We start from the raw sequence: 16620 nt of genomic DNA, 5'->3' as shown, positions 1-16620 counted from the left end.
AGTCTCTGTAGGTTTCTCCCTGTTGAACACAAGCAGCTAAAGAGACGTGCTGCCATATACACAGTGACCCTGGAGACGTAGAAGTTGGCCTGTTGGCTCTTATCCCAGGGGTGCAGGAAGCCACCATTGGCCAACACCGAGGACTGTGAGGAGCCCTAACTAGCTGGGTGCTGAGGGCCTTCATGTGTCTGTGTGTCTGTGAGGAAGATGGCAGCCTGGTCCTTAATCAGTGTGGTCACAGGATCCCAAGGGCAATGGCAAACCCCATTTCCACATGCTGTGTTTCAGAAAATGCCTCCCAGAGTGAATTGCGAGACCTGCTTTCTGAGTTCAACCTCCTGAAGCAAGTCAACCATCCACACGTCATCAAGCTGTATGGGGCCTGCAGCCAGGACGGTAAGGCTAGCCAGAGGATAGGGTGGGTGGGCAAGTGCCAGCGCCCCAGGCCGGGAGCCCTCTTCGGCCCTCTGCTGTCCTTTTCCCACTCTGCTTAGTTCTCCTTCCTGGAGAGGCTTCCACTCTTACAGTAAGAATATCTGCGTCTGCTAGCTGAGCAGATTGATGTTGGGAGCACTCCTCGGGCCTGATGAGCCCAGGTCGGTAGCTAGCATCAGCATCCACGGTAGGGAGCTCTGAGGATGAGAACAGTGCCTCCTGGGGACCTACAGAATAACGAATATGCTGTTACCCACAGACAATCCCCAGACCCAGCCCTGCAGGGAAGGAGCATTGTCACCTTCTCAGATAAGGACAAGGGAGATAGACCTGTTTGTCTGTCAGTCTCTTTCTCTCCTCTCTCCACTCTCTCTCTCTCCTTTCTCAGACATAGGCCTGAATGTAGCCCCTAAGAGTTGTTGAGGGAGATGGACTGGTTCCAAGCTAGTCTGGGGCCAATATTGGGCTATGAGATTTGCACAGGCCTTCCTGCCTCCATTGGTTTTCCCTCTCCGGCGTACAGGACCACTACAGAGTCAAGGATGGAAAGAGGTGTGAAGTCCTAGTGTAGGGTGTGGTAGATGACAGGGTAAGGCTGAGAACAGTACTGGCTCACTCAGGAGAAGGCCTTCCCTGTACCTAAAAGGGAATTGGTGTTCACATGGCCAGTGTGGGCCAGGAGCGAGTTGGCCTTCCATAGCTTCCTGATCCATAGTCTTGACTGCTGCTTGCCCAGAGCAGGTCTCTGCCTGTCCACTTGCTCGTTGGGGTGACAGAGCCTGCAACCTCCCTTACCCAGGCTGGCCTGACCCCATGCCCAGGGCTGCCTCTCTCTGTCCCCAGGGCCACTTCTTCTCATTGTGGAGTATGCCAAGTACGGCTGCCTGCGGGGTTTCCTCCGTGACAGCCGCAAGATTGGGCCTGGCTACGTGGGCAGTGGAGGCAGCCGCAATTCCGGTTCCCTGGACCACCCAGATGAACGGGTGCTGACCATGGGTGACCTCATCTCCTTCGCCTGGCAGATCTCAAGGGGTATGCAGTACTTGGCTGAGATGAAGGTGAGAGCCACAGACACTGCTCTGGTCCTGGTGCCCATCCCAGCCCCTGCCTTAACCATGGCAGGTCTGAGGGTTCCTGCTGCTTTTCTTTCCACAGCTAGTCCATCGGGACTTAGCTGCCAGGAACATTTTGGTGGCTGAAGGACGGAAGATGAAGATTTCCGACTTTGGGCTGTCCCGAGACGTTTATGAAGAAGATTCGTATGTGAAGAAAAGCAAGGTACCTGGTCACCAGTGTGCTAGCGAGTTTCCAGGAGGGGCAGTGAGCTGACAGAATGATTGGAAAGTGGAAATCTGTCCCCATTCTGGGTCCCCGGGACCCCAGTCAGACTCTTGTAGATGATCTTCCTGGAGGGCCTTTCTTGGGGCTTTTAGTCCCTTTCCAAGACCTCCCAACACCGTAGAACAAGACTCCACAGTTTCTCTCAGCTCTATAGAATAAGACCACTGTTGGCTGTGTAACTGTTCTTTGGCACCTGAGGGTGAAGTAGAGTAGAGGGGAGCATGGTGGTCCTTGATTTGTTGCTTTACCTACAAGTCTCACTGGGAGTTGGGTAAAACTGGGTCCAGAGATGCACCTCAAGAGTCCTGAGATCCAAGTCCAAGCAATACACGGACGTCTGTGACTCACTCACTCACTGTGACTCAGCCTGTTCCCATGGTAACTGCCTTGCCTTGTCACCTGGCCTCTGTTCTCCTGAAGCGCCCATGTGACAGTATAGGCAGGAAAAGCTCACGGGAGTGCTCAGGGTCCCGATGAGGAGGCAGCACACACCCAGCTTCATCTGCTTCAGCTTTGCTGTAAGGGTTAGAGGTCCTTTGTGTGGCCACAGGTTATGAGTGCTGTGTGTGTGTTTGTTCCGGGGTTGCTGTGGTAATAGCAGATCTCAGAACTGCATAAAGGAAGTGGAAGGGCTTGCTGTGCCACAAGGCAGAGGGTGTGACCGAGGCTTCCTGTGTGCAGGCACACTCACACACATGCATATGTGCACATACCTTCCAGGGAGGCCTGCTGTCACAGTTGAGGTATACAGCTGTGGCTTTCAGGGGCTTTGACAGCCTCCAAGGGCACAGGCTGCAGGCTCCACAGACAGAACTCTGAGGGGCACAGTCACACATCACTAAGGGAATAAGCACAAGGAAACACGTTCAAGCAAATAGAAATAACTGTGAATGTGTGCTTTGAAAAAAAAAAACGGTAAGTTCTTGTCAGGTGTGGTGGTGCACGCCTTTAATCTCAGCACTTGGGAGGTAGAGGCAGACAGATCTCTGAACTCTAGGCCAGCCTGCTCTACAAAGCAAGACCAGGATAGCCAGAGATACACAGAGAAATCCTGTCTCAAAAAAAAGAAAGAAAATCTCATTGAGCTATCCGGCGCAAATGGTGAAGATAAGGGACAAGACATAGTCAAGCTGTTCATTCTGTTGTTAGAAAGGATTTGCTAGAACAGAAGCCAGCACTGCTCCCGGGTGGGGGAGGGGATACTCATTCTGAGATTCTGGAAGAACTCAGAGAAGGAAAATCCAGCTTTGCTATGCAGACACTTCCACCCCCACCCCTACCCCCACCCCGAGGTTTCTCAGATGAGCCTTGATGATGGCCCACAAGAATGGAAAATGGGTGTTGTTTTCCTGCATGCATGTGTTCTTAGGATGCTGGAAAGAAAGTTATCTTGCAGGGCAAGTTCTTGGTTCTGCACTGGAGAGCACTGGTCTGCCCCACCCACGGTGCCTCAGAGCCCTGGCAACCCAACCATAGGTGGATTTCTTCTTGGCTGTGGCACGTGAAAGGTTGTCCTCTGTGGCTGTGGGTGGTTACCCTGACTCCCAGTAAACACCAACAGAGTCAAAGGTTCTGGCTGGAGCTATGGCCTCTTCAAGATTGTGCACAGTTGGTCTGTCCCTGAGACATAGTACCCCCTGTTCCCTCCAGAGCTGGGACTAAAGGGGCATGGCTGACTACCTTGGTTACAGAGCTTAGAGCCGTATTGATGCCTGTTTCTACCACCTCTAGGGCCGGATTCCTGTCAAATGGATGGCAATCGAGTCCCTTTTTGATCACATCTATACCACTCAAAGTGATGTGTAAGTGGCCGTCCAGGGGTGGGTGATTTGGATCATGATGCCTTTCTCTTCAGCTTGGCCAGGGAACACTGCTGGTTCCAAATACCTGTCTTCAATATTAGTCATCCAGAGGGAGCCCAGGCTAAGAGGTTAGCAGCTGTTCTTTCAGCAAATGGCTGGGGCCAGGCAGCGGTTCTGCCAGCCCAGTGGAATGTGGAGAATTGGGGTAGGGATGGGGCAGCCGTAGCCCGCTTCCTGCCCATTACCTTCCACACCTCCATCCTCTTCTGGGTAGGACCAGCAACCAGCTCCTCTTCCATGAGTGCTGGAAGAGATATGACTCAGGGCATCCCGTGATACTTACCTGCCCACAGGTGGGCTCATGGTCTCTGCTACTGGTAGCCTTCTATGAGTTTGTGGACTAGTATATCCCAAACTTCTTAAAGATGGGAGTCATACTTGCTCCAAGACAGATGAAGAGATGTGATAGTTAAGGACGTAGACCTTTGGGGTCCACCAAGGAGGCTTCAGGGGCCAGAAAGCTGCTTAGTGGTTCCTGTCCTCACCACAGGTGGTCCTTTGGGGTACTGCTGTGGGAGATTGTGACCCTGGGAGGCAACCCCTACCCTGGAATTCCTCCTGAACGGCTCTTCAACCTTCTGAAGACGGGCCACAGGATGGAGAGGCCGGACAATTGCAGCGCGGAAATGTGAGTGGGATTAATACCCCGGGCCCTGGATGGGAATAAAAACAGACATCCGTTCTCTTCTCATTCTCAAGAAGGCTGGCGCCACCCACCCTGAACAAGCTGGGTAATGGGGATTGACAAGGCAGAGGCCAGATAGCCATCAACAGGCTTGAGGTAGATGCTGGGCTTGCTGGCCCAGGGGCCTGGTGGGCTTCCTAGAAACTTCTGAGTTGATGACACTGGCAAGAGCCCAAGGCCTCCTTCAAGATGTATGGGAGGACATGTGCTCAGGAGGTATAAGGTACAGCAGATGGGGGCAGACACAGCCCCAGCCCAGAGTGCCAGAGCCCCAAAGCCGTTACACCAGACAGCTATAGCTAATCAGATGGTCCAGAGACCAGGTGAAAAGAGAGAGGGAGAAAGGGGTGGATAATTGGACCAGGTACCCCAGTACATCCCTGCCACCATCAGTACCTAGCTGAGAGCAAGGTTAGGCATGCCAGTGTGGGAAGATGACTCCTTGAGTAGCATGGCTGGCCCTCAGCCACCCGGCATAACAGCTATATCACGGCTACAGATGCCTCGGCCACGCCCAGCTCCTGGGGAAGCAGAGTTTTGGATGGAGATAAGACTGGTAGCCATATAACCTTGGATTTTAAATTCTTGAGCTTTCCGTAGAGGTACGTAACGGAATCTAGTCACACCTACCCCCGTTTCCAACCTCCAGCTCCCCAACACCCCTGCATCCTGTTCCCCTCCCAATTTCGTGTCCCGTATTTAGGGTGTTAGGGCATCCGATGGCACGTGGGCATTTTACCAGTGGCCACACCCTCTGAAGAGAATCATTCTCCCTCCCACCGCAACTATCCACTGACAGTAGCGAGGGCAGCTATCCAGTGGCCCCTCAGGGATGGGGTCTAGAGGGCATCTACCCTATCTGTGCCAGAGTTTTGGCCATCCTGCGCTTACCCGTCACGGGCAGGTAAGCACAGCTGCTGCTGTGACTTCATGACTGGGACAGCCGTGTCGTAACCGGAAGACAGGGCCGCACAGCACTGCTCCCTGTTCTCTGGACATTACATTCATTCTGCCTCCTCTTCCGTGCTGTTCCCTGAACCTTGGTTGGGAGAGTAGACATTGAGCGGGGAGGTGAGGGAGGGGATTGTGTGTTTGTGTCTGTGTCCGAGTGTACCCTGTTTAGGGCCAAGCACTAACTGAGTGCGGTTTCTTAGCTTGGCACTTTGACCAGTTATGCGTGCCTCTTTTGACCGCTACCCACTGCAGATAAGAAGCTTCTCTGACCGAGGCAGAGCCCAGGTCCGTGGGTATAAATATGAATACTTTGACAGCATGATCCACCTTAGGGCCTAGGACCGCTACAGTCAGGGACTTTTGACTTGGATTACAGCACCAGGCTTGCGTTTTGCTCACATTCAGTCAGGAAGTTGTGATAACCAGACACTGTGTTTGTTTACACCCCTAAGAGCCTTCAGTCAGTTCCTCCTTTTCACCCATTCTAAGGACTTTACTTCCTACTCAGCCACCAGAGTAAGGGCACAGCCTAAACGCTGTTAACTCCTGTTGGTCTAAGGAATGAACAGTGAGTCCCTCTGGAGAGAATATGTCAGCAGCCTGCCCCTCAGTCTAGCTCTGAGGCTCAGAGTTGCAAATGGTTTAGAAACAACCTAGAGAGAGGAGGCATCGGCCTGTAGAGCCACCCTGGGTGTGGCGGGCCTGCTAGGGCGTCACCACCTGCCTTTGCTTCCGACCAGGTACCGCCTGATGCTGCAGTGCTGGAAGCAGGAGCCAGACAAGAGGCCAGTGTTCGCTGACATCAGCAAGGAGCTGGAGAAGATGATGGTGAAGAGCAGAGTGAGTCCCCGAGTCACTGCCAACGGCTCACCTAGGAGTGGGAGTGTGTGTTTCCACTGCAAGGCCAGAGGGGATGGCTGTGCTTTCCCCAGGGCAGGCAGAGGATGAAAACCTGCCCTCCCCCAAGCCAGTCAGTCCTCTAGGGCCCTCCAATAATGGAGACATCTTGGTTTCTAGCTTGTATTCAGGCAGGAGGTCTTCTTCACAGGCAAGTACTGGAGAATATTTCAGAACCAAAGAAGAGCCTGTACCATACTGGAATGGAGTATCAGAACGTAGAATTGAAGCCCGTGCCCTAAATGCATAAGCTCTGAGGTACCTGATGGGCAGTGACTAGGATTGGAACCCTGGCACCACGATTGTGAGCATCCCGTCAAGGGCATCATGCCATTAGCACATGTGGCCTACAGGAATAGGAGTCTTCTGAATTTTAAGAAGTTCATGTTGTCTCCCGTAGATGCCCAGAGCCTAGTGTCAGCCAAACAAAACACTTGAAAATAGCCGGCCTCTGTGCCTTGGTGAGACGGTTGAATAATCTTCACCAAATATTTAACGAGCAGCTGTTTGCACTGGATGCTAGGGAGACAGGTAAACATGACCAAACAGCCGTCCTCAGTCACACCTACCTCCATAGAAACCTTGTCTTCATCCTTCAGATTGGAATTCCTTCGGATTCCAAAAGAGCACACAATCTAGGCTCCCAGGGATAAAATGCAGCAGTTTGTGTTGGAGAGATGGCTTAGTTGGTAAGAGCATTAGTACAATCGTGAGGACCCAAGTTCAAATCCCAGCATCTGTATAGAAGGCCAAGTGTGGCCAGTGCTGTGAAGGACAAGGACAAAAACAGATTTCTGGTACTTGCTGAGAACCAGCTATAAATGCGGTGGCAGACCCTGTCGAAAGGGACCAAGGTAATGAGGGGCAGAGCAGGATGTTATCAGGTGTCACACATTCACACGTGCACAGTCTCACACATACAATTTTTTTTAAAGCAGTTTTGTTGTTTTCTTTTCTTTCCTTGAAAATGATTTTTTTCATACAGTATATTCTGATTATGTTTTCCCCTCCCTGTATTCCTCCCCGTTAGTTCCTCTCCAGCTCCCCTCCCATCCAGACTTACCTCCTTTCTGTCTCTCATCAGAAAACAAATCCGCATCTAAGGGATAATAATAAACTGAAATAAAATGTAATAAGATGGAACAAAAACAGGCCAGACTAGGACAGGAGCCAAGTCAGAAGGAAAAGAGCCAAAGAAAAAGCACAAGAAACAGCTATAGACAGAGACAAAATTGTTCACACACTCAAGAGTCCCATTAACAACACAAAACAGGAAATATATGTATTTATGAATATATATATTTCTATATAAATATATTTCAGAATATATATACATATATATTCTGTATGTGTTCTGGATATTCTGAATGTAACCCATTCCCAGTAGTAGAAACTTGGTTTGGTGACAAAAGATGTCCAGTTGCAGCTCTTGTGTACCTTAGTATTTGGCAATTTCCTTTAAATTGCCTTCATATAGATACAGACAGGAAGCTTTTATTGTGTTAGGTTTCTATACTACCCCTTTAGTGGCTCTTAATTTTAGCTGTCTCTCCCTGTATTTTTCCCCTCCCCCTTCTTCTTGTTCCAGCCATAAGCATTCTATTTCCCCTTCCTAGGGAGACCTGTCTGTCCCCACCCCAGAATCCCTATACCTAACATCTGTGCTTCTGTGGATTGTAGCTTGGTTATTAGTGACTTAACAGCCACCATCTACATAGAAGTAAACGTGTGCCATATTTGTCTTTCTGGGTCTGGATTACCTAATTCAGAATGGTTTTTCTTCTAGTTCAATCCATTTAGCTGAGAATTTCATGTTGTTGTTTTTTTAATGGCTGAGGAATATTTTATTATGCAAATGTACCACTTATTTTTCCCATCCATTCATCTATTGAAGGACGTTTGGGTTGTCTCCGATTTCTGGCTATTATGAGTAGAGCAGCACGAACATGGTTGAGCAGGTGTCTGTGTTGAAGGAAGTAAAGTTCTTTGTGTACATGCCCAGGAGTGGTTTAGCTGGATCTTTAGGTAGATCAGTTCCCATCTTCCGGAGGAACTTCCCACAACTTTGCACTTCAGTCAGTGAAGGGCGAGTTCCCCGTATTCCACACCCTCACCAGCATGAGCTGTCGTTTGTGATCTTAGCCATTATGACAGGTGTAAGATGAAATCTCAGAGTAGTTTTGATCTGTATTTCACTGTGGACTACAGGGTGCTGAACATTTCCCTCAGCTATTTGAATTTTCATCTTCTGAAAATGTTCTGTCTAGCTCTGTACCCCCTTTCTTAATTGGGTTGTTTCTTGATATCCAGGGTATTTTTAGTATCTTACATATGCTGTGTATTAGCACTTTATCAGATGTGTAGTTGGTAAAAATCTTGTTCCCATTTTGTAGGCTGGTACTTTGTGAGTGACATTGTCCTTTGCTCTTCAGAAGCTTCTCGGTTTCATCCCCTTTGTTAAGTATCTATCAGTCTTGGTGCCTGAGCTAATGGTGCTGCGTTAGGGAAGTATTTTCTAAATGGGTCCAAAAGAGAAAGTGAATATCCAGGTTAACAAAATTAGAGATGAAAAGGGGAACATAACAACAGACACCGGGGAAATCTAGGAATTGTAATGACATACTCCACCAAATTGGAAAATCTAAAATAAATGGATAATTTTCTCAATATGTGCCACATGCCGAAGTTACATCAAGATAAGATAAATGACTTAAATAGACCCGAGACCCCTCGTGAAATAGAAGCAGTCATTAAAAGTCTCCCAACCAAAAAAAGGCCCAGGGCCAGACGGTATTAGCACATAATTCTACTAGAATTAATGCCAATACTCCTCAAATAATTCTACAAAATATAAACAGAGTGAGCATTTCCCAGTTTATTTTATGAGGCCACAGTTACCGTGATAACTAACGCAGATAAAGACTCAACAAAGAGCCAGAACCACAGACCAGTTTCCCTTCTAAGCATAGGTGCAGGATTTCTCACTAAAACACTTGCAAACTGAATCCAAAAAGAACGTCCACCGTGGCAAGTAAGTTCATCTCGTAAATCCAGAGATGGTTCAGCATGGGTAAACGGGTAGATGTAACCCACCATATAAACAAACTGAAAGACAAAAGCCACGTGATCAACTCACTAGATGCAGAAAAGACCTTTGACAAAATCCTCAACACCTTTTCATGATAAAAGCCCTGGAGAGATTATGGGTAGGGACATAGCTCAACAGAAGAAAGGAAGTTTACAGCAAGCCCATAGCCAGCATCAGCTGAAGTAGAGAGAAACTCAAAAGCATTTTCACTATAATCAGATTATCAACTCTCCATATCTTTTCAGTATAGTATGCAAGGAGCAATAAGACAACTGAAGGAGACCAGAAGGATTCAGATGGGAAAGGAAGAAGCCAAAGTATTTATTTATTTGTTTGTTTGTTTGTTCATTCAAAGTCCTGGCTGTCCTGGACTCACGTTGTAGATCAGGCTGGCCTTGAACTCACAGAGATCAGCCTGCCTGAGTGCTGGGATTACAGGTGCCACCATGCCCAGCTCAAAGTATCTTTATTTGCAGATGGTATGATAGTATACATAAGTGACCAAAAAAAAAAAGAAAAAAATACCACCAGAAAACTCTTAAAACTGCTAACTCTTACAACACTTGAAGCAAAGTAGCTGGATGCAAAGTTAATTCACAAAAAAATCAGTAGTTCTCCTACATACAAATGACAAATGGACTAAGAAAGAAGTCGTGGAAATAACACCTTTCACAATAGCCTCAAATAATATAAAACCTTTCGGGGTAACTCTAGCCAAGCAGTAAAAAATGGGTACAATAAAGAAAATGTTGAAGAAAATTAATATAGTAAAAATGGCCATCCTACCAAAAGCAATCTACAGATTCAATGTGGTACCCATCAGAATAACAGCACAGTTCTTCATGATCTTGAAAAGACAATTTTTGGCTTCGTATGAAACACACACAAATAAATAAAAAGAGTGAAGCAATCCAGGTCAATAAAAGAACTGAGAGAGGTATCACAATCCCCTATTTCAAGTTGTACTACAAAATTACAGTGCGGTATTAGCACAAAAATGGACCTGTTGATCAGTAGAATCAAACTGAAGAGCCGACATAAATCCACACACCTACGGACACCTAATTTTCGGGGAAGAATCCAGAAGTTCACTTAAAAGAGACAGAAACTTCAACACACGGTGCTGGTCAAGCTGGATGGCTGCGTGTAGAGGAATCCAGACAAATCCGTGCTTCATCACCCTGCACGAAACTCCGCTCCAAACATACCGAAGACCCTCAACGTAACATTGATAACCGAGTCTGTCAGAAGAGAAAGTGGGGAATAGCCTTGAATGCACTGACACAGTTTTGTTGTTTCTTGAGAGATCTGTGGCGCAGGGCTGCTGTCCTGAGAGGAAGTGACAACAGGTGCCAAATTGGCAGTGATGAGAACCAGCTAGGACACCACTGGCGCTGGCTCCGTAGTTACGTGGAGTAGCTTAGGTAGCGGGCACCCGCCATTTCTTGTGCGCGGCGAGCTGAAAGCCGTATCTGTGCCCTGGCGTCCTCTGAGGACAGCGAGAGGTCCTGGGAGGGAAGCTGGAAAGCAGCCGTTGGGCTGAACCTCGGCACACCGTACTTCAGCAAGAGTAGTGTGGCCAAGGCCGAAGAATACACAAAGAAGCCAACTCCCCAGCACTCTGCTCCTGGCTGGATTAAGAAGCCCCAGTGCCATCCTCCTGGATGGAGGCCTGTGGCCTTACAGAGACGCCGAGAGACAGGGCAGGGTAGGAATACAGCCAAAACCTCTGCCCCCTGAGCATTAAGGGGCCGTGAGAATGTCTAGGAGTGGCCCAGGGTCAAAGGTGATTGGCCACCTCTCTCTCTCTCTCTCTCTTGTAGGACTACTTGGACCTGGCTGCATCCACTCCTTCCGACTCACTGCTCTATGATGACGGCCTCTCGGAGGAGGAGACGCCCCTGGTGGACTGTAACACTGCTCCCCTCCCGCGCTCCCTCCCTTCCACATGGATTGAAAACAAACTCTATGGTAGAATTTCACATGCATTTACTAGATTCTAAGCAACGCTGTCCTCTCTGCACCATCCCAACTCTCTGTAATGCTTTCTAAGAGTGTTGTCTGACCCCAACGAAACCAAAGCCTATTCTGAACCCCTTTCTTTGTAAATATCTAACTTGGCATCCAGTTTACATTCAGGCATTTTGCAGCTATGTCTTTCTAAAAGGATGTGAAAATAAGTGTCATTACCACGCGGCCCAGCAACTAAAGATGACACAGGAGAAGCGGATGATAGCAGAATTCTCAGGGGACATTGGGAAGCAACTCAACAGTACTTTTGACTTCGTTACTTAGTTAAATTTGCCTGACGGGGGAGGATAGTGGGGGGGGGAGATTAAATTTAGCAAAGGGAAGCTGGCATCCCAGTATGCAGTGAAAACCTAGCTAGGGCACATTCAGGCCGCTCCTAGGCTGGTGTGTGCCTCGCCAAAGCCTGCCAAATTTCCGCTTCCAGCTACTTGTCCACCGCCGTGCAGTGTGGGGCAGCAGGAAGACCATGTGGGCCCTGGGCAGACACCAGACTGTTGCTTTCACATCCTTTGCGCCCTACCCCCCCCCCCCCATTAACGATGTTGTCACTTACGAAGCCAGTGCTAAACACTGAGCCAATGCTTTCTGAAAGAACATAGTCTGTGGTGCTGTGGCCTTGCAATGGACAGTAAATACGGTTCTTGCCAAAACTCCTTCTTTGTCTTGGATTAAATACTTGAAATTTTTTCCGCTTCCTAACTTCATCATTGATCCTTTTTTTTTTTGAAGTCTTGGGAATCCCGAGCACTTTCAAGCTCAGGTAGGTGCTTTTGTGCATGCTTCCTGAGGTCACAGGTCCTCACTGGCTTTGGGTGTAGTACCAACAGTGCTGCAGGGCGGCCTGTGTGCCCTCTGTGGGAAAGGAAGCCTTCCTCCTCCGCTTTAGCTGGGATGACAGATCAGTAGCCTCTCTACCTTAGAGAAGCCTGTAGGCCAGCCGTTTCCTGATGCTTTACACTGCCCTAGGAAAACAAAGTTAAGCGGGTGACCAGATCTGTTTCAGATTTGAGACTCTATAAAGTCACAGACGTTGAGATTGGGAGTGTCTGCTAAATTGCCTTTACCAGGAGCAAGTGGTAACTGCCCAAAGCAGAGCAGTGTTTTGGAAACCTGGGATGCAAAAAAAAAAAAACCATTAACGTAATTGGCCCAGAGGAGTGCAAGTTGGTTTAACCGTCAAAGGGAGTTTTGCCAAGGCCTTACTGTCTGCACATGAAGTTTGAGTTCTTCAGTGCAGAACAAATTATCTGTTTTCATTTTTAGGCATGTCAGACCCGAACTGGCCTGGAGAGAGTCCTGTACCACTCACGAGAGCCGATGGCACTAGCACTGGGTTTCCAAGATATGCAAATGATAGTGTATATGCTAACTGGATGGTTTCACCCTCAGCGGCAAAATTAATGGACACATTTGATAGTTAACATTTCTTTGTGAACGGTAATGGACTCCCAAGGGGGGAAGAAACACACCAAGAGCAACAAGCCCACCGGCCCCTTGGCGCACATCACACTGGCCAAGACCAGCCCCAGGGGGTAGACTTGATCAATGTAGTTTGTTTCAGTGGCTTCCAAAGTGGTTTTACTTCCAGTAGCTCCCTTCCTCCTGGTGGTCCTTTCTTCTAGCGCTCCTCCACAAGGTGGGTGCTCCGAGTCTTCTGGGTAGATTCCTATTCCCCTTAATTGGGTAGCACCTCCTTTGGTCTCTGTGTTCACATGTGTGGAGTCTGCCATTCACAACTTGTATGAGAAATTGTATCTGACTGTTTGATTTTTTCTGGTTGATATAAAAAAAAAAAAAAAGCCTACCACACACAAAAAGGGTCTCAACATGAAGCACACATACAAACAACGTAAGTTGAAAAACCTGGCCAGAATGACCTGTCCTTGTTTAGTATGAGAGCCCAGTAAGGGCTTGGGTAGTTGCATCCAAAGCCCACCAGGGCTGGAGGGGAGAAAGGAGCCTAAAGATGGGCCTCAGCTCAGCATATGACACCCTCAATACAGATTTTTGTTTTGTTTTGTTTTGTTTTGTTTTAAACCATACAGCCTTTTCTTAGAGAAATGTTTCGTTTCTGTCCTGGTTAAACGGCTCTTAGATTTAGCACAATGGAGAGAATTTGGCGTTGCCCTCGCTAAGTGTGAGGCAGCTGGAAAGACGGGGCCCCACAAGATGCATCTTCCCTGTTGAGCCCTCTGCGTTAATCTCACACGTTCAACGCCGAGTGACCACTACCCGCTGACCAGAACAGGATGAAGAAGGGGGACGTTTGGAGTGACGTGGCCTTTGGGCCCAGAGTTGCTGACACTTAGAGGCCTTGAGCCACCAATGCTGGCCCCCACAAAGAGTGCACCCCTCCTCTGCGCTGGGGACAGGTGGGTCTATCTTCCTTTTAACTGGTAACTCACGCCCAAAGGGAAGGACAGTTTAGCTAGTTGTGTTAGAAGCTGCCCTGGTAACGACTGAGGTGAGAGAACAGTTTTGGCTCTTATAGAGCTCGTGTGAAAGGCACATGGATCAGCTCTTCCTGTTCGTCGTTGATGCTGCTATGGCACGTGTTTTGGTTTCTTCCGTTCTGTCCATGACTCACGTGAGGTTCCTGTCTTTTCTGTACTGATGGTTTGCAGCCACAGACACCCCACACTCCTCCAAGGCTCTAGCAAGATGGCTCTTAGCAGTCTTGGCAGCTCTTTGGCTGTCTCTGGACTGTCACTTCCCAGGAAGAGGTCACATTACCAAAACACTGCCTGGTCTCCAGACTTAAAGCACTGTGATAGGACTTTTAAATAGATGTAGCAAAATATATTTTATGGGCATTTCACGAACACAGTAAAATTGTGACTATTTATGTGGGTGAGAATGCTCTGATAAGTATTACCAGATAGAGCCTTATGGAGTCTGTGTAATATTTGTGTACACACACAGCCAGACGAGACAGAAAGATGAAAAATGCTTATTTAGGCATATACTTATGGCTTTAGTTTAGGCCATTTTTTTTCCAGATACACTGTGATAAGTTTTTTTTAAATATAAATATCTCTGGTCATGGGACCCTTTTTGTTTTTCAGATGTGCTGAATGATAGTTTTCTTAAATGCAAAAGTAAGGGTAAACTCAGATCATTCAACATGCCTACATTATAAGTGAATTGCTACAGCAGGCTAGCTCCGAAGAGCTGGAGAGTCTGAATAGCTAGCCCATCTGTGGGGAATTAACACATAATTAGTAACCACTTGTCAGTCTGTTCTTGCGATATAACAGTACCCATACTTGTCAGAGTACCCATACTTGTCAGCACTGTCAAGACAGATTCCTCATCTACATATATGCAGAAATTACCACGTAATGAATATTACTATTAAGTCGCAATCTGTCAACCATTAAAGTTTGTAAGATCCATTTAAGAAAGGATTAAACCATACTGTGTTGATTTGTTTTTTTGTAATCAAGGTGACTAAGGAAATAATTGCAGTTGTGTAAATAAAATGATGAATCAAAAAATGTGTCAAATTCTTGCCTCCTCCTGGTTGCAAAAAAAAAAAAAAAAAAAACAGGTTGATGACTTCGAAATGTGTCTATACGTAAATAAAATGTCACCGGAAATCTGTTGTGGTAATCACGGGAGAGCAGTAGAGATGAAGGACGGATGGCTCTTGGTGGTGTTACTGATGTGTCTTACATCAAGTGGTAAGTGACCTAACCCTGTGATTCTAGGATTTCCTCCGTGTAGTCAGGGATTTCCTCCCTGCAGGTGACCTTCCTTAGAGCAAAGCAGTGGCCAGTGTCGAAATTCGTTGTCCTCTGGCACTCTCTGTTCTTAATTTCCGGAAACCACAGTAATAATCTCCGGGTTATTAAAGTTTTTAAATCCTCATAGATCAAACATTCTCGGCCACTCACAGAGCTGCGCGTACCAACTACTTGAAGCGTTTGTTTTGGCCTTGGTGTTTGGGATCCCAGGAGCTCAAGCCACCCAGTGGCAAACTGGACTAGTTGCTAGGGCCAGTGTGTGGTCTGTGACCGTGTTGAGTGCCCAGTGCTAGGAGCCTGAGTCCTTTCCAGTGCTTGCACGTGTGTACTCGCAGACTTTGCACGTGTAAGCCGGCAACTGCCTCACCCTTCATGGCCAAACCCCAGGCCGTTCTGCCAGCGTTTGTTTTCTCCTACTCCGGTCTGAGCCACAGAAGCTGGAAAGAAAGTGCTAAAGCTTCAGGGGTGCCTTGGGGAGGTGTTTGACATTAGTAGGTTGGAAACAGCTGGTGTCTTTCCAACAGCATGCCTTCCTCTCGAGTCCTCCCACGTGGCCAGCTTATTTGGGTGGAGAACTAGGTGAACACATCAGAGAACAGGTCCTAGATAAATGTTCCATGTGTAAAAGAATTAAAGGGGAAGTGTATTTCCTACTGTAGAAAGAAAGCATTTCCCTTTGGGCAGAATGGAGGGCCACCTCTCTCCTGCAAGCCCGCATAGCATATTCAGCTTTGCCTGGGCTGGTTGGAAAGGCTTCGGACCTCTCTACCTCTGTGACTATGAACAGTAAACTGAGAGGCAGTACGTGAGGAGCAGGGATTTTGGGGCCCCACTCTCCAGTGTGCAGATTGGCCATCCTGGCCTCTGCCCCAGCCCACTCAGAAAGTGGTGTGTGATTGCAGCAACCTAAGTTTCTTAAGATTTCCCACTTGACTGGGGTGCTAGGAGTCACAGTGAGGAACATCCTGGGTAAGATGAGAAGCCACATTTTGTGTATACAGAATGATTAGTTGGGCACATTGTCATGCCCTGTAGCAAGGCCAGGGACCCCCTTGAGGATAAACTTCCAGTGTTGGCCGAAACAAATATGGGGAACATTTAAAAATAAATTACAATCTATCTTAGGATGGCATGGTGTGTTATAGCAAGTGACAGGACAAGATGTTTTTGCATCTGTGAGGACATGTCAAGTTACAAGACCTGGCCAGTGAGACCTCTCAGCAGAAGCGCAGGCGTTGGGAGACTTGACGGGGGCACATCTTGCTGGGGTGACATTGCAAGGAATGGAGTAAGGAGGGGGCCCACAGCCTGAGACCAGTCTAACCACTATGACCTCACTTGTCTCAGAAAAAGAAAAAAAGAAAAAAGAAAGAAAAAGGTTTGTTGTAGTTATAGCATCCTTTAATAGCAATAGAATCCATAACTAAGACAGAATTTGGTACCAGAAGTGGGGTATTACTATGATAGGCTAGATCTTGTTTTTGTTCAGAGAACTATGGAACACTTCGGCACTTTGAACTAGAAAAGTGGTTGGACATTTTAAACGGGCCTTAATGGGCCATCCTAGTAGGAGCATAGAAG

At 47.8% G+C, this 16620-nt stretch overlaps 1 protein-coding gene across 1 annotated transcript in view; it reads left to right on the top strand.

Moving 5' to 3' along the window:
• Ret (ret proto-oncogene) overlaps positions 1-14768 on the top strand; it is a 40193-nt gene extending 25425 nt beyond the window's left edge. The window contains exons 13-20 of the mRNA XM_021652720.2: positions 289-396; positions 1279-1493; positions 1591-1713; positions 3508-3578; positions 4129-4266; positions 6018-6117; positions 11086-11233; positions 12557-14768. Of these exons, the coding sequence (XP_021508395.1) occupies positions 289-396; positions 1279-1493; positions 1591-1713; positions 3508-3578; positions 4129-4266; positions 6018-6117; positions 11086-11233; positions 12557-12714 (1061 nt within the window). The 3' untranslated portion in view covers positions 12715-14768. The remainder of the gene's footprint in view (positions 1-288; positions 397-1278; positions 1494-1590; positions 1714-3507; positions 3579-4128; positions 4267-6017; positions 6118-11085; positions 11234-12556) is intronic.
• Positions 14769-16620: the final 1852 nt, after the last annotated feature.

Source organism: Meriones unguiculatus, chromosome 5 (genome assembly GCF_030254825.1).
Source record: "Meriones unguiculatus strain TT.TT164.6M chromosome 5, Bangor_MerUng_6.1, whole genome shotgun sequence".
NCBI lineage: Eukaryota > Metazoa > Chordata > Mammalia > Rodentia > Muridae > Meriones > Meriones unguiculatus.
The sequence above is the reverse complement of the archived record's forward strand: the minus strand, read 5'-3'. Positions and strand labels throughout refer to the sequence as shown.